The 22616-nt window shown below is 46.5% G+C and overlaps 1 protein-coding gene and 1 long non-coding RNA gene across 4 annotated transcripts; one reads left to right on the top strand and one right to left on the bottom strand.

Annotated features, from left to right (window-relative positions):
• The first annotated feature begins 15015 nt into the window (after positions 1–15015).
• On the top strand, positions 15016–18646 carry LOC125515761. 3 transcript variants are annotated; one of them, XR_007287115.1, is made up of 8 exons: positions 15016–15251; positions 15343–15585; positions 15983–16035; positions 16108–17264; positions 17380–17445; positions 17520–17754; positions 17839–17914; positions 18046–18646. It is a non-coding gene; the product is annotated as an uncharacterized LOC125515761 (long non-coding RNA). The 3 variants fall into 3 exon arrangements; XR_007287116.1 differs by lacking the exon at positions 15983–16035 and having other exon boundaries at positions 15018–15251; positions 18046–18177; positions 18265–18646; XR_007287114.1 differs by lacking the exon at positions 15983–16035 and having other exon boundaries at positions 15019–15251.
• A 1014-nt stretch (positions 18647–19660) lies between these two features.
• Positions 19661–22557, bottom strand: LOC125513796 (probable WRKY transcription factor 19). Its single transcript, XM_048679005.1, has 3 exons — positions 21709–22557; positions 21597–21624; positions 19661–21171 (listed from the first exon to the last, which is right to left on the bottom strand). Exons 1-3 carry the CDS (start codon positions 21736–21738, stop codon positions 20096–20098), a joined length of 1134 nt encoding a protein of 377 aa, XP_048534962.1. The 5' UTR covers positions 21739–22557; the 3' UTR covers positions 19661–20095.
• Between the last annotated feature and the right edge of the window lie 59 nt (positions 22558–22616).

Below are 22616 nucleotides of genomic sequence, written 5' to 3'. Positions count from 1 at the left end.
GCCGCGGCGGTCAGCAGCAGCAGCCGCAGGGCACCGACCCGCCCCGTCAGCAACAGCAGTTCCAGGTTCCACGGGCTCCTGCGCCGCCCCGTCAAGGACACTCGAACCAGGATGGTACTTCACCGATGTGACAGCGTCGACGAGCTCTATCCGGTGCACCCGCTGTCCACCTCCACCATTGCACCGGTTGCTCTCTCCGCTGGCGTCGATCTCTGGCATGCTCATTTGGGTCATCCCAACCCCGTCACACTTCGTCATATTCTTAGGAGTTTCAGTTTCAGTTGTAATAAGATAGAGGATCACACCTGTCATGCATGTCGTGTCGGCAAACATGTTAGCCTCCCGTTTAATAACTCCACCACCATAGCTTCATTTCCTTTTCAGTTGATTCATAACGATGTGTGGACCTCTCCGGTTCCTAGTAATCCGGGCTATTTATATATCTGGTTATCCTTGATGATTATTCTCACTACGTGTGGACGTTTATTTTAGGACGAAAGTCGGATGCACTCTCCATTTCGATGGCTTTTTACTCCTATGTCAGCATACAGTTTGGGCGTCCTATCCTTGCTCTTCAGATTAACAATGGAAAAGAGTTCAACAACCTTGCTTTCCGCACTTTTGTGTCGCCCCACGGCACAGTTTTTCGTCTCACATGCCCGTATACTTCACAGCGTAACGGGCGAGCCGAACACGTACTTCGCACTCTGAACGACTGTGTTCGCACACTCATGTTCCATGCTAATGTGTCGCCTCGTTTCTGGCCAGACGCAGCTACTGCTTCACTTCTCCTTAACCTTCGCCCCTGCCGCCCATGATGGGACTATGCACCTCACCATCTTCTTGTCAGTACGCCCCCATCATATGATGGCTTGTGTATTTTCGGGTGCCTTTGCTACCCTAGCACTGCCGACTCCGCTCCTCATAAACTCGCACCTCATTCTGTCGCTTGCATCTTCATCGGCTGCCTCTCTAACTCCAAGGGATATCGGTGCTACGATCCCGTCTCCCACCGTGTGTTCACTTCCCGGCACGTTTACTTTGATGAGCATGTGTTTCCATTTTAGTAGGTACCCCCGGCTGTTCCTCCCGCCACCGGTGACACGGGCTCCTCGACGCCTCTCCCAGGGAGCTCGCACGCCTCTCTTGGCCCGCCCCCGGTAATGGTGCCCGCGGCCCCTCGGCATCCTCTTCACCGGCGCTTGTGGCCGGTCCGGTCACCCGCGCCCGTACGGGCGTTTTTCGCCCGAGCTCGCGCTACGCTTCGGGTGACTACGTCCATGTGGCATCCACCTCTGAGTCGTCGCCGTTGCCTTCCTCCGTTCGAGCCGCTCTTCGTGACCCGCTCTGGATGGTTGTGACGCAAGAGGAGTTTGATGCCCTGTTGCGCAACCGGACATGGCAGCTTGTTCCCCGTCCCCGGCACGCCAACATGATTACCGGGAAGTGGGTCTTCAAACACAAGCTCCGTCCTTATGGTACCCTTGATCGCTATAAAGCACGCTGGGTCGTTCATGGCTTTCGATAGCGTGCTGGCATCGACTTCACCGACACCTTCGCTCCGGTCGTCAAGCCCAGCATGATACGCATGGTTCTCCATCTTGCGGTCTCCCGTACTTGGCCGGTGCACCAGATGGACGTCTCCCACGCCTTCCTTCATGGGCACCTCGAGGAGCAGGTCTCTTCTGCCGGCAGCCCACCGGGTTTGTTGATCCGGCACTTCCCGACCACGTGTGCCTGCTTTCATGGTCATTGTACGGACTCAAGCAGGCTCCGCGCGCTTGGTACCAGCGCATCGCGGCGTTTCTACACCAGCTTGGGTTTCGCTCCACCCGCTCAGACGCATCGCTCTTCGTCTATCATCAGGGCTCTGACATGGCCTACTTGCTGCTCTATGTCGACGATATCATTCTGACGGCATGTACGACTGGTCTTCTCATTCAGCTCATGGCTTGTCTTCGCGCTGAGTTCGCCATCAAGGACTTGGGTCCTTTGCACTACTTCCTCGGTGTTGAGGTGGTGTGCCATCCGGATGGCTTCTTTCTTCATCAGCGGAAGTACGCTCATGAGCTCTAGGAGCACGCTGGCATGCTTAACTGCAAGCCCATCGCTACGTCTGTTGATACGAAGGCCAAGCTTTCTGCCACGGATGGTTCTCCTGCTTCGGATGTTGCTTTCGATCGGTCTATTGTTGGTGCTCTTCAGTATCTCACTCTGACTTGACCAGAGATCCAGTATGCCGTGCAGCAGGTGTGTCTCCATATGCATGCTCCTCGGGACGTTCACTGGGCTGCTGTAAAGCGGATTCTCCGCTATGTCTGCGACACTATGGATCTTGGCGTCATGCTTCACGCCTCCGCCGACACCGCCCTCACCACCTACTCCGATGCAGACTGGGCGGGCTGCCCTGACACTCATCGCTCCACCTCGGACTATTGTGTCTACCTTGGACCCCCACACATCTCGTGGTCGTCCAAGCGACAGCCTACGGTCTCTCGTTCCAGTGCTGAGCTGAGTATCGTGAGGTGGCCAACGCCGTCGCCGAGTGTTCTTGACTCCGTTAGCTCCTTCAGGAGCTCTCTTTCCCTGCTGACCGTGCCATGGTGGTCTACTCTGACAACGTCTCAGCGGTCTACCTCTCAGCTAACCCGGTGCATCATCGACGGACCAAGCATATTGAGTTGGATATTCATTTTGTTCGGGAACAGGTGGCCCTTGGCCATATTCGTGTTTACACGTCCCTACTTCCCAACAATTTGCAGATATCATGACCAAGTGCTTGCCTATGGCGTCATTTGAGGAGTTCCGGTCCAGTCTTTGCGTCAGCCGCGGTGCCGCTTCGACTGGGGGGGGGAGGGGTGTTGAGTATATGTGTTGTGCATATCTGTGTATTGGGCCCACCTCCTAGTTGCCTTGTATAGTTGAGATCGTGGCCCACTCATGTACATCATATATACGTGCGTTTGCACCTGAGGAATACAACACGTAATTCCCACATCACACAGACTGAAATATAGTCACACCCTTTATCCGAAATTTCAACTCTGCGCCGCATCCAAGAAGTTAATTTAAATAAGAGCAAGCAATACATTTCCCGCAAAAAACAAACCAACAAGCAACACTTTTTTTCGCCAAAAGGCAAAACATATATACTGTATTTAGTTAACCATGAACACAAGCAAATGTAGGGTATTTTGACCCCGCACCGATTTCAAAGGGATAATTTGAAGTTTTGATGTCCTTGAAAACATGATTGACAGACTCTTGAAATAGGCTTTCGCCTCGCTTTATAAATAAAGCAACAACTGAAGAAGTAGCCACGCCATCTGAAACGACTAATCTTGCCATAATGGACGTACTAGACGCATCTCATGTAAGCCATTTGCAGTCGAAACGAAGGATAAGCTAAACTGGTTCATGGGGAAAGGACTAATAGTCGTTTTTCCAAATACTCGTTTGTCCGGTTTTTGGGAAACCAAGTTTTTCCTATCCATGGATTAGCTATACTAACCAAACGTGGTTTTGGGTGGTTAGATGCCTAAACATGATTAGCAGAAACTGGTTTGGTATAACCTGTTGGGGAACGTAGCATAAATTCAAAATTTTCCTACGTGTCACCAAGATCTATCTATGGAGAGACCAGCAACGAGGGGAAGGAGAGTGCATCTACATACCCTTGTAGATCGCTAAGCGGAAGCGTTCAAGAGAACGGGGTTGATGGAGTCATACTCGTCGTGATCCAAATCACCGGAGATCCTAGTGCCGAACGGACGACACCTCCGCGTTCAACACACGTACAGCCCGGCGATGTCTCCCACGCCTTGATCCAACAAGGAGAGAGGGAGAGGTTGAGGAAGACTCCATCCAGCAGCAGCACAACGGCGTGGTGGTGATGGAGGAGTGTGGCAATCCTGCAGGGCTTTGCCAAGCACTACGGGATATGAGGAGAGAGAGAGGGAGGGCTGCACCAACGAGAGAGATCAAATCGCGTGTATTGGGCAGCCCCTAGGCCAAGTATATATATAGGGGAAGGGGAGGGGGCTGCGCCCCCTCTAGGGTTCCCACCCCTAGGGGGGGCGGCAGCCCTAGATGGGTTTGGGTGGCGGCCAAGAGGGGGAGGAGAGGGAGGCGCAGGGAGCATGGGCCTTAGGGCCCATCTGCCCTTAGGGTTTGCCCCCTCTCCCCTTTCTAGGCGCATGGGCCATGGTGGGAGGCGCCCTAGCCCACCTAGGGGCTGGTGCCTTCTCACACTTGGCCCATGTATGCCTCTGGGGCCCATGCCCCCCGGTGGACCCCCGGACCCCTCCGGTGGTCCCGGTACATTACCGATAAACCCCGAAACTTTTCCGGTGACCAAAACAGGACTTCCCATATATAAATATTTACCTCCGGACCATTTCGGAACTCCTCGTGACGTCCGGGATCTCATCCGGGACTCCGAACAACATTCGGTAACCACATACAAACTTCCTTTATAACCCTAGCGTCATCGAACCTTAAGTGTGTAGACCCTACGGGTTCGGGAGACATGCAGACATGACCGAGACGTTCTCCGGTCAATAACCAACAGCGGGATCTGGATACCCATGTTGGCTCCCACATGTTCCACGATGATCTCATCGGATGAACCACGATGTCAAGGACTTAATCAATCCCGTATACAATTCCCTTTGTCTAGCGGCATTGTACTTGCCCGAGATTCGATCGTCGGTATCCTGATACCTTGTTCAATCTCGTTACCGGCAAGTCTCTTTACTCGTTCCGTAACACATCATCCCGTGATCAACTCCTTGATCACATTGTGCACATTATGATGATGTCCTACCGAGTGGGCCCAGAGATACCTCTCCGTCACATGGAGTGACAAATCCCAGTCTCGATTCGTGCCAACCCAACAGACACTTTCGGAGATACCCGTAGTGTACCTTTATAGCCACCCAGTTACGTTGTGACGTTTGGCACACCCAAAGCACTCCTACGGTATCCGGGAGTTGCACAATCTCATGGTCTAAGGAAATGATACTTGACATTAGAAAAGCTTTAGCATACGAACTACACGATCTAGTGCTATGCTTAGGATTGGGTCTTGTCCATCACATCATTCTCCTAATGATGTGATCCCGTTATCAACGACATCCAATGTCCATGGTCAGGAAACCGTAACCATCTATTGATCAACGAGCTAGTCAACTAGAGGCTTACTAGGGACATGGTGTTGTCTATGTATCCACACATGTATCTGAGTTTCCTATCAATACAATTCTAGCATGGATAATAAACGATTATCATGAACAAGGAAATATAATAATAACTTATTTATTATTGCCTCTAGGGCATATTTCCAACAGTCTCCCACTTGCACTAGAGTCAATAATCTAGTTCACATCGCCATGTGATTAACACTCACAGGGCACATCGCCATGTGACCAACATCCAAAGAGTTTACTAGAGTCAATAATCTAGTTCACATCACTATGTGATTAACACTCAATGAGTTCTAGGTTTGATCATGTTGCTTGTGAGAGAGGTTTTAGTCAACTGGTCTGAACCTTTCAGATCCGTGTGTGCTTTACAAATCTCTATGTCATCTCCTAGATGTAGCTACCACGTTCTATTTGGAGCTATTCCAAATAACTGTTCTACTTGGAGCTATTCTAAATTGTTGCTCCATTATACGTATCCGGCATCTCTACTCAGAGCTATACGGATAGGTGTTAAGCTTGCATCGACGTAACTCTTTACGTTGAACTCTTTATCACCTCCATAATCGAGAAAATTCCTTAGTCCACTAGTTACTAAGGATAACTTCGACCGCTGTTCTGTGATCCATTCTTGGATCACTCTTGTACCCCTTGATTGACTCATGGCAAGGCACACTTCAGGTGCGGTACACAGCATAGCATACTGTAGAGCCTATGTCTTAAGCATAGGGGATGACCTTCGTCCTTTCTCTCTATTCTGCCGTGGTCGAGCTTTAAGTCTTAACTTCATACCTTACAACTCAGGCAAGAACTCCTTCTTTGACTGATCCATCTTGAACACCTTCAAGATCATGTCAAGGTATGTGCTCATTTAAAAGTACTATTAAGCTTTTTGATCTATCCTTATAGATCTTGATGCTCAATGTTCAAGTAGCTTAATCCAGGCTTTCCATTGAAAAACACTTTCCAAATAACCCTATATGCTTTCCAGAAATTCTACGTCATTTCTGATCAACAATATGTCAACAACATATATTCATCAGAAATTCTATAGTGCTCCCACTCACTTCTTTGGAAATACAAGTTTCTCATAAACTTTGTATAAACCCAAAATCTTTGATCATCTCATCAAAGCATACATTCCAACTCTGAGATGCTTACTCCAATCCTTAGAAGGATTGCTGGAGCTTTGCATACTTATTAGCATCTTTCAGGATTGACAAAACCTTCCGGTTGTATCACATACAACCTTTCGTCGAGGAAACAATGTTTTGACATCCTATCTGCAAGATTTCATAAATAATGCAGTAATCGCTAATATAATTCCAACAGACTCTTAGCATCGCTACGAGTGAGAGAGTCTCATCGTAGTCAACTCCTTGAACTTGTCAAAAAACATCTTAACGACAAGTCGAGCTTTTTAATGGTGACATTTACCATCATTGTCTGTCTTCCTTTTAAAATCCATCTGTACTCAATAGCATTACGACCATCGAGCCGTTCTGCCAAAGTCTACACTTTGTTTTCATACATGGATCCTCTCTCGGATTTTATGGCCTCGAGCCATTTATCGGAATCCAGGCCCACCATCGCTTCTCCATAGCTCGTAGGTTCATTGTTGTCTAGCAACATGACTTCCAAGACAGGATCACTTACCACTCTGAAGTAGTACACATCCTTGTCATCCCACAAGGTTTGGTAGTGACTTGATCTGAAGTTTCATGATCACTATCATAAGCTTCCACTTCAATTGATGTAGGTGCCATAGGAACAACTTCCTGTGCCCTGCCACACACTAGTTGAAGAGACGGTTCAATAACCTCATCAAGTCTCCACCATCCTCCCACTCAATTCTTTCCAGAGAAAATTTTCCTCGAGAAAGGACCCGATTCTAGAAACAATCCCTTATTACTTTCGAATCTAAGACAGGAGGTATACCCAACTGTTTTGGGTGTCCTATGAAGATGCATTTATCCGCTTTGGGTTCGAGCTTATCAGCCTGAAATTTTTTCCACATAAGCGTCGCAGCCCCAAACTTTTAAAGAAATGACAGCTTAGGTTTCTCTAAACCATAGTTCATACGGTGTCATCTCATCGGAATTACGTGGTGCCCTATTTAAAGTGAATGTGGTTGTCTATAATGCCTAACCCATAAACTATCGTGGTAATTCGATAAGAGACATCATGGTATGCATCATATCCAATAGGGTGCAGTTATGATGTTCGGACACACCATCACACTATGGTGTTCCAGGCTGTATTAGTTGTGAAACAATTTCCACAATGTCTTAATTCTGTGCCAAACTCGTAATTCAGATATTCATCTCTGTGATCATATCATAGATACTTTATCCTCTTGTCACGACGATCTTTCAACTTCACCCTGAAATTACTTGAACCTTTCAATAATTCAGACTCGTGATTCATCAAGTAAATATACTCAACATCTACTCAAATCATCTGTGAAGTAAGAACATAACGATATCCACTACACGCCTCAGCACTCATTGGACTGCACACATCAAAATGTATTACTTCCAACAATTTGCTTTCTAGTTCCATTTTACTGAAACCGAGGCTTTCAGTCATCTTGCCCATGTGGTATGATTTGCATGTCTCAAGTGATTCAAAATCAAGTGAGTCAAAACGGTCCATTTGCATGGAGTTTCTTCATGCATATATACCAATAGACATGGTTCGCATGTCTCAAACTTTTCAAAAACGAGTGAGCCCAAAGATCCATCAACATGGAGCTTCTTCATGCGTTTTATACCGATATGACTTACGTGGCAGTGCCACAAGTAGGTGGTACTATCATTACTATCTTTTGGCATGAACATGTGTATCACTACGATCGAGATCCAATAAACCATTCATTTTAGGTGCAAGACCATTAAAGGTATTATTCAAATAAACAGAGTAACCATTATTCTCCTTAAATGAATAACCGTATCGCGATAGACATAATCCAATCATGTCTATGCTCAACGCAAACACTAAATAACAATTATTTAGGTTTTATAACCAATCTCGATGGTAGAGGGAGCGTACGATATTTGATCAACCTTGGAAATACTTCCAACACATATCGTCATCTCACCTTTCAGCTAGTCTCCGTTTATTCCGTAGCTTTTATTTCGAGTTACTAACACTTAGCAACCGAACCGGTATCTAATACCCTAGTGCTACTAGGAGTACTAGTAAAGTACACATCAACACAATGTATATCCAATATACTTCTATCGACCTTGCCAGCCCTCTCATCTACCAAGTATCTAGGGTAATTCTGCTCCAGTGGCTGTTCCCCTTATTACAGAAGCACTTAGTCTCGGGTTTGGGTTCAACCTTGGGTTTCTTCACGAGAGCAGCAGCTGAATTGCCGTTTCATGAAGTATCCCTTCTTGCCCTTGCCCTACTTGAAACTAGTGGTTTCACCAACCATCAACAATTGATGCTCCTTCTTGATTTCTACTTTTGTGGTGTCAAACATCGCGAATATCTCAAGGATCATCATATATGTCCCTGATATATCATAGTTCATCACGAAGCTCTAGCAGCTTGGTGGTAATGACTTCGGAGAGACATCACTATCTCATCTGGAAGATCAACTCCCACTTGATTCAAATGATTGTTGTACTCAGACAGTCTGAGCACAAGCTCAACAATTGAGCTTTTCTCCCTTAGTTTGCAGGCTAAGAAAAATCATCGGAGGTCTTATACCTCTTGACATGGGCACGAGCCTGAAATCCCAATTTCAGCCCTCAAAACATCTCATATGTTTCGCGACGTTTCAAAAACGTCTTCGGTGCCTCAATTCTAAACCGTTTAACTGAACTATCACGTAGTTATCAAAATGTGTATGTCAGATGTTCGCAACATCCACAGACAACGTTCGAGGTTCAGCACACTGAGCGGTGCATTAAGGACATAAGCCTTCTATGAAGCAATGAGGACAATCCTCAGTTTACGGACCTAGTCCGCATAATTGCTACTATCAACTTTCAACTAAATTTTCTCTAGGAACATAACTAAACAGTAGAACTGAAGCGTGAGCTACGACATAATTTGCAAAATCCTTTTTGACTATGTTCAGGATAAACAAGTTCATCTTATGAACTCCCACTCAGATAGACATCCCTCTAGTCATCTAAGTGATTACATGATCCGAGTCAACTAGGCCGTGTCCGATCATCACGTGAGATGGACTAGTCAACATCGGTGAACATCTTCATGCTGATCGTATCTACCATACGACTCATGCTCGACCTTTCGGTCTTCTGTGTTCCGAGGCCATGTCTGTACACATGCTAGGCTCGTCAAGTCAACCTAAGTGTTTCGCGTGTGTATATCTGTCTTACACCCGTTGTATGTGAACGTTAGAATCTATCACACCCGATCATCACGTGGTGCTTCAAAACAACGAACTGTCGCAATGGTGCACAATTAGGGGGAACACTTTCTTGAAATTTTAACGAGGGATCATCTTATTTACTACCGTCGTTCTAAGCAAATAAGATGTATCAACATGATAAACATCACATGCAATCAAATAGTGACATGATATGGCCAATATCATATTGCTCCTTTTGATCTCCATCTTCGGCGCTCCATGATCATCATCGTCACCGGCATGACACCATGATCTCCATCATCATGATCTCCATCATCGTGTCTTCATGAAGTTGTCTCGCCAACTATTACTTCTACTTCTACATCTAACGGTTAGCAATAAAGTAAAGTAATTACATGACGTTTAAGTTGACACGCAGGTCATAAATAAATAAAGACAACTCCTATGGCTCCTGCCGGTTGTCATACTCATCGACATGCAAGTCGTGATTCCTATTACAAGAACATGATCATCTCATACATCACATATATCATTCATCACATCCTTTGGCCATATCACATCACATAGCATACCCTGCAAAAACAAGTTAGACGTCCTCTAATTGTTGTTTGCATGTTTTATGTGGCTGCTATGGGTTTCTAGCAAGAACGTTTCTTACCTACGCAAAGACCACAACGTGATATGCCAATTGCTATTTACCCTTCATAAGGACCCTGTTCATCGAATCCGATCCGACTAAAGTGGGAGAGACAGGCACCCGCTAGCCACCTTATGCAACTAGTGCATGTCAGTCGGTGGAACCAGTCTCACGTAAGAGTACGTGTAAGGTCGGTCCGGGCCGCTTCATCCCACGATGCTGCCGAATCAAGATTGGACTAGTAACGGTAAGCATATTGAACAAAATCAACGCCCACAACTACTTTGTGTTCTACTCGTGCATAGAAACTACGCATAGACCTAGCTCATGAAGCCACTGTTGGGGAACGTAGCATAAATTCAAAATTTTCCTACGTGTCACCAAGATCTATCTATGGAGAGACCAGCAACGAGGGGAAGGAGAGTGCATCTACATACCCTTGTAGATCGCTAAGCGGAAGCGTTCAAGAGAACGGGGTTGATGGAGTCGTACTCGTCGTGATCCAAATCACCGGAGATCCTAGTGCCGAACGGACGGCACCTCCGCGTTCAACACACGTACAGTCCGACGATGTCTCCCACGCCTTGATCCAGCAAGGAGAGAGGGAGAGGTTGAGGAAGACTCCATCCAGCAGCAGCACAACGGCGTGGTGGTGATGGAGGAGTGTGGCAATCCTGCAGGGCTTCGCCAAGCACTACGGGATATGAGGAGAGAGAGAGGGAGGGCTGCACCAACGAGAGAGATCAAATCGCGTGTATTGGGCAGCCCCTAGGCCAAGTATATATATAGGGGAAGGGGAGGGGGCTGCGCCCCCTCTAGGGTTCCCACCCCTAGGGGGGGCGGCAGCCCTAGATGGGTTTTGGGTGGCGGCCAAGAGGGGGAGGAGAGGGAGGCGCAGGGAGCATGGGCCTTAGGGCCCATCTGCCCTTAGGGTTTGCCCCCTCTCCCCTTTCTAGGCGCATGGGCCATGGTGGGAGGCGCCCTAGCCCACCTAGGGGCTGGTGCCTTCTCACACTTGGCCCATGTATGCCTCTGGGGCCCATCCGTGGACCCCCGGACCCCTCCGGTGGTCCCGGTACATTACCGATAACCCGAAACCTTTCCGGTGACCAAAACAGGACTTCCCATATATAAATCTTTACCTCCGGACCATTCCGGAACTCCTCGTGACGTCCGGGATCTCATCCGGGACTCCGAACAACATTCGGTAACCACATACAAACTTCCTTAACCCTAGCGTCATCGAACCTTAAGTGTGTAGACCCTACGGGTTCGGAGACATGCAGACATGACCGAGATGACTCTCCGGTCAATAACCAACAGCGGGATCTGGATACCCATGTTGGCTCCCACATGTTCCACGATGATCTCATCGGATGAACCACGATGTCAAGGACTTAATCAATCCCGTATACAATTCCCTTTGTCTAGCGGTACGATACTTGCCCGAGATTCGATCGTCGGTATTCCGATACCTTGTTCAATCTCGTTACCGGCAAGTCTCTTTACTCGTTCCGTTAACACATCATCCCGTGATCAACTCCTTGATCACATTGTGCACATTATGATGATGTCCTACCGAGTGGGCCCAGAGATACCTCTCCGTCACATGGAGTGACAAATCCCAGTCTCGATTCGTGCCAACCCAACAGACACTTTCGGAGATACCCGTAGTGTACCTTTATAGCCACCCAGTTACGTTGTGACGTTTGGCACACCCAAAGCACTCCTACGGTATCCGGGAGTTGCACAATCTCATGGTCTAAGGAAATGATACTTGACATTAGAAAAGCTTTAGCATACGAACTACACGATCTAGTGCTATGCTTAGGATTGGGTCTTGTCCATCACATCATTCTCCTAATGATGTGATCCCGTTATCAACGACATCCAATGTCCATGGTCAGGAAACCGTAACCATCTATTGATCAACGAGCTAGTCAACTAGAGGCTTACTAGGGACATGGTGTTGTCTATGTATCCACACATGTATCTGAGTTTCCTATCAATACAATTCTAGCATGGGTAATAAACGATTATCATGAACAAGGAAATATAATAATAACTTATTTATTATTGCCTCTAGGGCATATTTCCAACATAACCATCATATCCAAACAACGCCTTAGTGTTGAAAATTGCCTCCATGTAATTCCAAAGTTGCCTACCTATGATGCTCAGTTGCCTATATATGACGAAAGTTGTGTGCTATCATTTCTAAGTTTTCTACAATATACTTGCTAAGTGAATTCACTAGTACACATGATTCAGGAAAGTTGCTTATGTTTAGCACTAAAGTTGCCTCATCTAGCATTGAAGTTGATTTTGAAAAAAAAATCACCAAAACATATCCATGTGATCTAGTTTTGAAGAGCTCATCGTGAAAAGCCTAAGGGTAAAAACGGATCTTCGGTGGTCCACTATAGAGCTCGTATGTAGTCGTTTGTTTTCTCGCTTAACTAATATGTCGTTGGTGCTCTTCAGTATCTCACTCTGACTTGACTAGGGATCCAGTATGCCGTGCAGCAGGTGTATCTCCATATGCATGCTCCTCGGGACGTTCACTGGGCTGCTGTCAAGCGGATTCTCCGCTATGTCTGCGACACTATGGATCTTGGCGTCACGCTTCACGCCTCCGCCGACACCGCCCTCACCACCTACACCGATGCAGACTGGGCGGGCTGCCCTGACACTCGTCGCTCCACCTCGGACTATTGTGTCTACCTTGGACCCCCACACATCTCATGGTCGTCCAAGCGACAGCCTACGGTCTCTCGTTCCAGTGCTGAGCTGAGTATCGTGAGGTGGCCAACGCCGTCGCCGAGTGTTCTTGACTCCGTTAGCTGCTTCAGGAGCTCTCTTTCCCTGCTGACCGTGCCATGGTGGTCTACTCTGACAACGTCTCAGCGGTCTACCTCTCAGCTAACCCGGTGCATCATCGACGGACCAAGCATATTGAGTTGGATATTCATTTTGTTCGGGAACAGGTGGCCCTTGGCCATATTCGTGTTTACACGTCCCTACTTTCCAACAGTTTGCAGATATCATGACCAAGTGCTTGCCTATGGCGTCATTTGAGGAGTTCCGGTCCAGTCTTTGCGTCAGCCGCGGTGCCGCTTCGACTAGGGGGGGGGGGTGTTGAGTATATGTGTTGTGCATATCTGTGTATTGGGCCCACCTCCTAGTTGCCTTGTATAGTTGAGATCGTGGCCCACTCATGTACATCATATATACGTGCGTTTGCACCAGAGGAATACAACACGTAATTCCCACATCACACAGACTGAAATATAGTCACACCCTTCATCCGAAATTTCAACTCTGCGCCGCATCCAAGAAGTTAATTTAAATAAGAGCAAGCAATACATTTCCCGCAAAAAACAAACCAACAAGCAACACTTTTTTTCGCCAAAAGGCAAAACATATATACTGTATTTAGTTAACCATGAACACAAGCAAATGTAGGGTATTTTGACCCCGCACCGATTTCAAAGGGATAATTTGAAGTTTTGATGTCCTTGAAAACATGATTGACAGACTCTTGAAATAGGCTTTTGCCTCGCTTTATAAATAAAGCAACAACTGAAGAAGTAGCCACGCCATCTGAAACGACTAATCTTGCCATAATGGACGTACTAGACGCATCTCATGTAAGCCATTTGTGGTCGAAACGAAGGATAAGCTAAACTGGTTCATGGGAAAAGGACTAATAGTCGTTTTTCCAAATACTCGTTTGTCCGGTTTTTGGGAAACCAAGTTTTTCCTATCCATGGATTAGTTATACTAACCAAACGTTGTTTTGGGTGGTTAGATGCCTAAACATGATTAGCAGAAACTGGTTTGGTATAACCATCATATCCAAACAACGCCTTAGTGTTGAAAATTGCCTCCATGTAATTTCAAAGTTGCCTACCTATGATGCTCAGTTGCCTATATATGACGAAAGTTGTGTGCTATCATTTCTAAGTTTTCTACAATATACTTGCTAAGTGAATTCACTAGTACACATGATTTAGGAAAGTTGCTTATGTTTAGCACTAAAGTTGCCTCATCTAGCATTGAAGTTGATTTTGAAAAAAAAATCACCAAAACATATCCATGTGATCTAGTTTTGAAGAGCTCGTCGTGAAAAGCCTAAGGGTAAAAACGGATCTTCGGTGGTCCACTATAGAGCTCGTATGTAGTCGTTTGTTTTCTCGCTTAACTAATATGTATAAGGCGATAAAGCTGAGATTAGACAACGGTACGAGCACTTAGCACAATGTGCCACTTAACCGCTTCTTCAACCCCAGGATGCGATGAGTTATAACTTCAAAATAATTGGAACGGAATAAAATGGAACGACATCGGGACATGCTTGCATTCCTCCAAAATAAAAAAGGATTCCCAGCAATCGAATAACAAGGTACACCCACCCGCCCCACCATACATGCGTTTACCTTTCAAGAATCAGCATCACAGTCACACGAGCGCGCCGAGATCCAACGGCTTGGACAGGATGCACTCACTGCCATCAAAAAGTGTAGCTGCCATACATGTATTTAGGATAACTCAGTTCCCCGATTTATCATGCATGCAAGTGATAAGAAGGCTACATGCCACAGGTACCGCTAGACAAGACCTAGCAAGTGACGTGGAGTAACTGGGCACGAGCTCAAATGAGCCCGATATCCAGTTCGTTCGATGGTTCATCTGGATCCGAGCCATTTGTTTATACGGGCGTTGGTGGGCTGCTAGAAAATGCGCACTGTGGAGATATACGTACGTCGCAGCGGGGGGTGGTGGGCCATGTTGGCGCATTAAAATAGCATTCTTTAACGGGCAAGCCTACGCCCGTTCACCGCCGACAAGGTGAGCCGTGGATCAGAATCAGCGGGCCCGTCTGATCCGTCGGGAAGTTCGCTTTCCGTTCGGCGGGTTGGGTACTGGCGGAAATTGAATGCAGGGTCCAGTATCTTCTCTGCCTAGAGCGGTGCTCATTTGGAAGCTCGGGCCTGCAGCGTAGAGAAGAGGAGCGGTGGCGGCGAGGCACCATGGATTTCCTGATGCAGCCAATCGACGGGTATGTAGATCCTCACTTGTCTGGCGATTTCGTCCCAAATCTTAGACGGCTGGCTATGGTGACTGAAAGGATTTTGTCTGTGGTGGATCAGATCCACTCTCCTTGCAGAAGTAGGCGAGAGCTTGGTGCCGGTCCCTGTGCCGCAAGCGCCGTCGGGAGGCGCTATGGTGGAGGAGTAGGAGGTGGCGGAGCAGCAACGGGCGGTGGACAGCGCAGACGCTCAGATTTTCGCGGCCAAGGAGGCGGCGGCGGATAGGAGGGAGAGCTCGCCTCCGACGTCGGAGCTGTCAGTTGGGAAGATGAATCCGCGGGTGGTGACTGCGTGGAACAAGAGGTTAGTGCTGGAATTGTTCTTGCTGTCAGTGATCTAGAGATTTTACAGAAAAGTTGGGATGAGTGAATAAATCGTGCCATTAAAACAACTAGGGATTTGCAGTCAATAAGTAGAATCATGCTTACTGAACCCAGAGAGTTGAACTGAGAGAATACTACTTACTGAATTCAGGCACTTAAAATGTGAGTTGGCTGCGTTAGAACAACTAGCTTAGTGCTAGAATTGTTCTTGCTGTCAGAAAAGTTTGGATGAGTGGAGGATAAATCATGGCTTTAGAACAAAGAGGGATTTGCAGTCAATAAACAGAATCATGCTTACTGAACCCAGACAGTTTAATTGAGAAAAATACTGCTTACTGAATTCAGGCACTTAATATGTGAGTTGGCTGCGTTTGCAGGCTGAGGATAGGCAGGTGCTGCCGCACCGAGCAGACCACCCTGCCCAACTCGCGTCAGTGCGATTATTATTAGTTGCAGTTATTCTGTAGTTTCTGCATTCTAAAAATATTGATTACATATGCAGGGTAAAGTTGGTGTTAAGAACACAAGGTCTTGCCGTTGCAAATGTCAGACGCTGGGTGGTACATCACAGAGCATTGGGAGAGCCACAACCATTCCCTTTCACCAAACTTTGGCGAGATGGTGCATTGGCCATGGCACAAGCATATATATCTGATAAAGCAGTTGCGGCAAAACAATGCCAACCTTGCGAAGTTGTATGGTATCATAGGGAACTTCTTTGGATCAATGGAGAATGTGCCATTCACCAAAAGGTCTTTGCGCAATCTCCGTGGGAAGATAAATACGGAGCAGGTCGATGATGATGGAGGTGTTTGCTGAAATTGGGGCCAAGGATCCGCATTTCACATACAAAATTCAGGCTGACAATGAGGGCGGGATTAACAACCTGATGTGGGCAAGTGGAAACAGCAGGCTGCAGTACACATTTTTCAGGGATGTGATAACATTTGACACCATGTACTGGACTAATTTGTACGAAATGTTGTTCAGCCTATTGTTGGTGTTAATAGTCATTTCCAGAGTACCATCCTGGCAGAGGTGCTTGTTTGTGATGAGACAACTGAGAGTTCTGAATGTTTTCTCAGAATTTCTTAGAGTGATGGGCGGCGCTCCTCTGATGACTATACTTACTGGTAAGTTCTTGCTTTCCTGGTGTGCTTTGCAGACCCTATTCAGGCTATGGAGCTGGCTATCAAAGAGCATTATGCCAGACACCACATGCTGGCGGTGCAAGTATCACATGCTCAAGAACGCAAAGTAAACGTTGGGCCCTCTGTACACCAAGAAGAGTGAATTCAAGCAGAGTCCCATGAGGTGGTGAACTACATGCTCACGGTAGATGGGTTTGAGAATGGGTGGGTGATGCTGCTGGATGAATACAAGCTATGGAGACGCCCGTACATGACTCAACTTCTCGAGATCAGAAAGAAATGGACAAAGCCGTATTTCGAAGGTGTTTTATGTGCAACGATGAGCGCATAAAGGAGTGATGGTGTCTAATGGATATGTTTGTGCAGAAGTATATGATGCTTCTGTTCGACAGACTCGGGCGAGAACTATTGAGGAGAAGAGAACAAGAATTTGTTATTTCAGTTTGGAAAATTTGGTTACAACTGGTTCCTGATTTAGGGGAGATCTTTGATGAGGGTGCTTCGACAGGTATGATACTGAGAAAAGTAGTATTGTGTCATACAGTTCATATTAAGTTTGTGGTAGAGACAAGAACACAATTCTCCCAATCATGTCGCTGACATAGGTATTGTGTCGATCATAGGTGGAGTTGTTGGGAGAAATGTGGCTGCCGGAAACAGTAATCGTCGCTGGCAGGCAAAAATTGTAGGTTAGTCAACTGTGGTATAAATTTGTCAATTGAAATGTGCTTGAAATACATACTTAAATAAATGTGGTTCGCAGGACGGAGGTATGTTGGTGGTGCCTCCGAGACAGGGAACATGGGTTCTACTAAAGCGGTCTTGGAGACGGTAGGGGAATAAGAAGTCAGAAAGAGGCAACAAAAGGCGGAGGAGAGTGAGGTTCTCGAACATTGTTGAAACGATTTGTCGATCGGAAACCTCAGAAACCGAAGACACTTCAAGTGATAATCACAGCATGGCAAGTGAGGATGATGACCTTCGTGCGCGTCGTGCAGGTAATATAAAATTGAGTGCCCGTGAAAAGAGTCTGTGTTACCGATATGACCAACCCATTGACAAGCAATGTGCTTCATCCTCAGGAAGTGACAAGGAGCAAGGTTATAAACTTATAATACAGTGGTGGCACTGGAAAGGGTGGCGACAGAGTCCAAAAGGGTGGGTGAACCAGAGATAAGCATCTCAGATGTTTCAGCTAGCGGTGGTGCCGGTGCATGTCACGGTGTCTACCAGCTTTGATTAGTCAAGGGCTATTTGTTTTGAAAAAACTGTCCTTTCCTTTTGTACAGGTGGAGGTGTTGCTGCTGCACTTGGTTCTGGAATTGGCATGGAAGGAGGGGCAGCTGATGCTGGAACTAATTCTTGTGGGAGGATCCAGCGTCATGACTGTGAGCTTGGATACACATTCAGGGGTTCTTTAGGTTAGTGGAATTGTTGAATGTTTGAGAGTAGTATATAGTGCCTATCAGGGCGGATGTACGGATAACTTGTGTCGACCACAATGTCAGAGGTTGGAGGTAGCTCAAGCCAAGGAGGATGTGGTGGCAATGCAAATGTTGAAGGTGCATAAAATTTCCGGAATGAATAATTCGGGAGGGAAAGGGTTGCCATAAAATTTTCATTGCCAAGACAGTGTTGCATGTAAGCTGCCGTGGCAAAACTTTTGGATTGCTGCTGCAGTGATTGAGCGACACTGCCATGGCCGAGTTTTTGCCGACGTAGTCGATGCTCAAACAGTAGACATGTGCGGGATGGACATGAAACAAAATTGCCACATCAAGGGGGTGTTTTTTGATTGACCTGCAGATTATTGCTTAAAATTATTACATGGAAAATACATTCTGTATATTGGAGATTGTGGGTGGTGCTGCTTAATTACTTGTTACTTAATTTTGTGTGGCGGCAGTGCATCTTGAACAAGATAAGGTGGTCATTGTTTCTGATCTGGCACTTTGCACGAAAATGTCCTCCTGCACCAAGCTCAAATGCAACATCATGAACACAAAAATGAAAAAATAGTAAAAAAAGTCAAATGTTTTGGCAACAAGCATTGATGAATTTATACATACGTGTAACCATTTGTGAGGAAAAGATTCCTATTGCTTTGAAAAAAAAGCAAAATCATTACTTCAAAATGCTTTTAAAAATAGTCGTTTTGAAGCATTGTTTTTTTTTTCTCTCAGAGCATTTAGGTATGTTTTTTCTTCGGTGATTTTTGTACGTGCGTAGACAATTCTATAATGTTTGTTGCAAATAAAATTGGATTTTTTTTAATAAATAATACTTTTACTGGTCATGACAGAGGAGAAACTCCATGCGCAATTGAGGAAGAAATAATAATGGGAGGGGACGAGGCGAATGAATCTTGCAGAGGAAAGTGGGTTGATGGATTGGTGGCTGCAAATAAATGAGTGGGTTTGGACAATGTTTCCGTCTGTGCGTGTCATCTGAGCACCGTCTGAGACGTCAAGCATGAGACGGCGGCCGTCACATTAAGTCTGGTTGGTGGGTAGGCCATGGTCTGCAAAAGAATTGCATATACTACTTTGAATACATAGGCATATACGTGGTGGGAATCTTGGCGCTAGTGGACGTAGGAGATAAAGGAGCATATATGAGCCCGAGCTCATAATAGCACTTCCCGTGACCGAGCAATATCTTCCACGTCTTCCACGTGACATAGTAATTATATGCACATGACCAGACAATTTGTATGCCATAGTAATTATATGCACAATTTGGATGCCATAGTAATTATACACACGTGACCGGACAACATCTTCTTTTTTCGCCATAGTAATTATATGTTCCACATGACCGGACAATTTGGATGCCATAGTAATTATGTGCACGTGAGCAGACAATTTGGAGAACACGACTACGTGCACAGACAAATGAGAGTGAAAAGCAGACATGGTCATACAATGTCCAGATATGTCCGTGGACATAGCCCAGTTCACGGACTAAGATAGCCCCGTGGTCAGCACTCGGCAACGACAGTGAAGCACGGAGAAAGACCTCCCTCCTCAGCAGGTTCATTCGAAAGCACGTCATTGCAGGATGATGCAGATTTCTAGCCAATCGTCCACAACCTCATATAGTCCGACGAGCAGTTCCCACACAACCACGCACCAACCACACGCCATTACAGAATATAGAGATTTGACATGTTAGACGGAAAAGAGACCAAACAGAAAAATCGACGTCAAGCCGGCAGCAACAACTTTTACCATGGACGAGTCTCCGTCTCCTAAAGCCATGGATGTTTTCGGTCCGAAACAGTAATCAGAGATTGACAGCCTGCATGATGCAAGCAATCACCTGCACCATGGATGTTTTCTAAAGATTCAGCGTTGTGCTGCTCGTCGCCGCTTCCTTCTCCGTCCCCGACGGCGCTGGAGGTTTCGTGGACAGTGGTAAAACCTGGGCAGGAGCCATGGCGGCTTGCCCGGCCGCCATCACGATCTTGTGCGACAACTCACGGTTTGAAGGCATGTGAAGAATACCCTTTGCTTGCGGCGTGCTGCTCCCAGCAGTAGACGCAGCAGTGGTGACGGTCAGCTGGGAGGCCAGAAGCGGCGGCTTTACTTCCTTTTTGGGCTTCTTGGCCCCGCGACGCTTGGCGGAAGGAAGTGGCAGCGCTTCAGGCGTCTCGCCCAGCAAACTCTTCCGATGCATGGAGCAGTGATCCGTCCCCCATTTTGCGCTGGAGTTGCATCCTTGGAACTGGCACCGGGTGCCGCCACCATGCTTGATGCAGAAATCCGTGCGTCCTTGTGCGCTCTTTGTGCATCCTTCGGATTTGCACCGCCTTCCCCCGCCGTGCCTGATGCAGAAGTCTGTGTTCCCTTGTGCGCCCTTCACGCACCCTTCGAACTTGCATCTCTTGCCGCCACCATGCCTCACACAGTGCTCGCTACGGCCCTGCCCACATGCAGCGTTTGGACATCCAGCAACGATGCAACGCTTCCCTCCTCCATGGCCGATGCATAGAGGTGTGCCACCATGTGCGGCTTTCACACAGTCCCGTACTAGGCAACCCTTGCTACCACCACTATGTAGCTTGCAGTACAGTGTGTTACTCTGGGCCTGCTTTTTGCAGTTGTCGTGCTTGCAAAGCGTGTCAGGGCCACCCAAGACTAGTTGCCCAGTGTTTCCCTGAGTATTCCCAGATCTATCATTGAGTTTGCCTTGATCATTCCCCTCATACTTGATACTTACATCTTGCTCTGCACTGGCACTGGGTTCAGTACACTGTCTGCCTTTAACAGGGGGCATGTATAAATCTGAGGTTTTCTGTGAACTCTGGAGGTAACCAAGCTGTTGGGATGAATGCCCTCTAGTGTGACTATTGCAGTACATTATCCTTCCACTGACAATTTCATCGCAGCCAGGTTCCTGGCAACATTTCCTGTCTATTTTACAAAAAAGGAAACACGTAAGGAATACAAGGTACATCCATATAAAGAACAACATACAAAAAAATAGGACTGAGCTTCAGTGCCGTAACTGCACCTGCAGTTAGGTCACTGACATGTGGTCCTAACAGATAGCTGGCCCACATGTCAGTGACCCAACTGCAGGTGCAGTTACGGCACCAAAGCAGCGTCCAAAAAAATAATGCAACTTGGAATCCTCTGTGTGTAATTAACTTCATCAGTACCTTGAGGCTGAGAATCATCTCCACAAAATGGAAACTTGCATAACGAGTGACTATGTGGATTCAATACACAAGAAGAAATAAAGAAACGCAAAAATAAACACACTTCTTCTCTATTTGATATGAAGAATTATGCGTGGAAAATCACATGCTTCTAGAAAACTGCAGCAGAGAACATACCAGCAACAGAACCATCCGCCGTGAGCTTCTGTACCCCCAAAAAAGTAAGAACAAGAAATGTCAGGATAAAGTGATTATAGAGACATATAATACTTGAGACTGACCAACTTACCTCTATATGAGTGATATGATCATGCCCCATTAAGATTATATGTTTATCTGCAACGGATCAAAGCATATAGTATGGTTAAAACATAGAAATAAGTTAGCATTGTTAGATGAGCAACCTATCTCTATTGTATAGCCCAAGGGGGAATATATATATTACAAGGGACTTGGATTACAAGCAAGGAAAACTAGACTGATACGAATACGTAAAGAAACCTAGACCACCAATTAATACTCCTTGCATTTGAAGAATATAACACTAACAAATAGTGAAATCCAAAATCAGTGTCTCTATAGTGTCAGTTGTAGCATGGAGTCTTCAAAAACCTGTTGAGTAAAGCCAAGGTGGGCTAGAAGAAGCATGTCGCAAAAATCATAGCACAAGAAACCAGCGGCAGAAGAAGCTCGGCGACAAGAGAATGGGCATAGATCAACAAGAATGCAAAAGGAGGCCACTGAAATCCTCTAGAAGAATATCATAACCAGAAGGGCCAAATTGTACACAAAAGGATCAGGACAAGAAAGAAGGTTGACATGACAATAAAGGTTTGACGGACTCGCATGACATGATAAACATGAAAGAGCAACGGACATGGTGAACAGGACGGAAAATAGAAAGCTAGAAGCTAGGAAGCACACAGGAGTCAATGATGTAGGAGCCACTGTGGTGCGAAGCATCCCATGGATCACCATGAACCCCACAAATTCCAAGTGGGCCGTTGACAAGAGCTCGTGGGCATGCTATTGAAACCGAGGTGACTTGGTTCCTCTATGAGCCCCCTATACTTGCATGTGAGACATGGCTACTACCTCATCCCGGAACTTTGGGAATTCTCAGGCGTAAAGGAATCAAGCAAAGAGAAGAAGGGACTGGGAGGGGAAGCAGGGACCATCATCAAGAAGCAAAGCTTG

This window comes from Triticum urartu, chromosome 6 (assembly GCF_003073215.2).
Source record: "Triticum urartu cultivar G1812 chromosome 6, Tu2.1, whole genome shotgun sequence".
Lineage (NCBI taxonomy): Eukaryota > Viridiplantae > Streptophyta > Magnoliopsida > Poales > Poaceae > Triticum > Triticum urartu.
The sequence above is the reverse complement of the archived record's forward strand: the minus strand, read 5'-3'. Positions and strand labels throughout refer to the sequence as shown.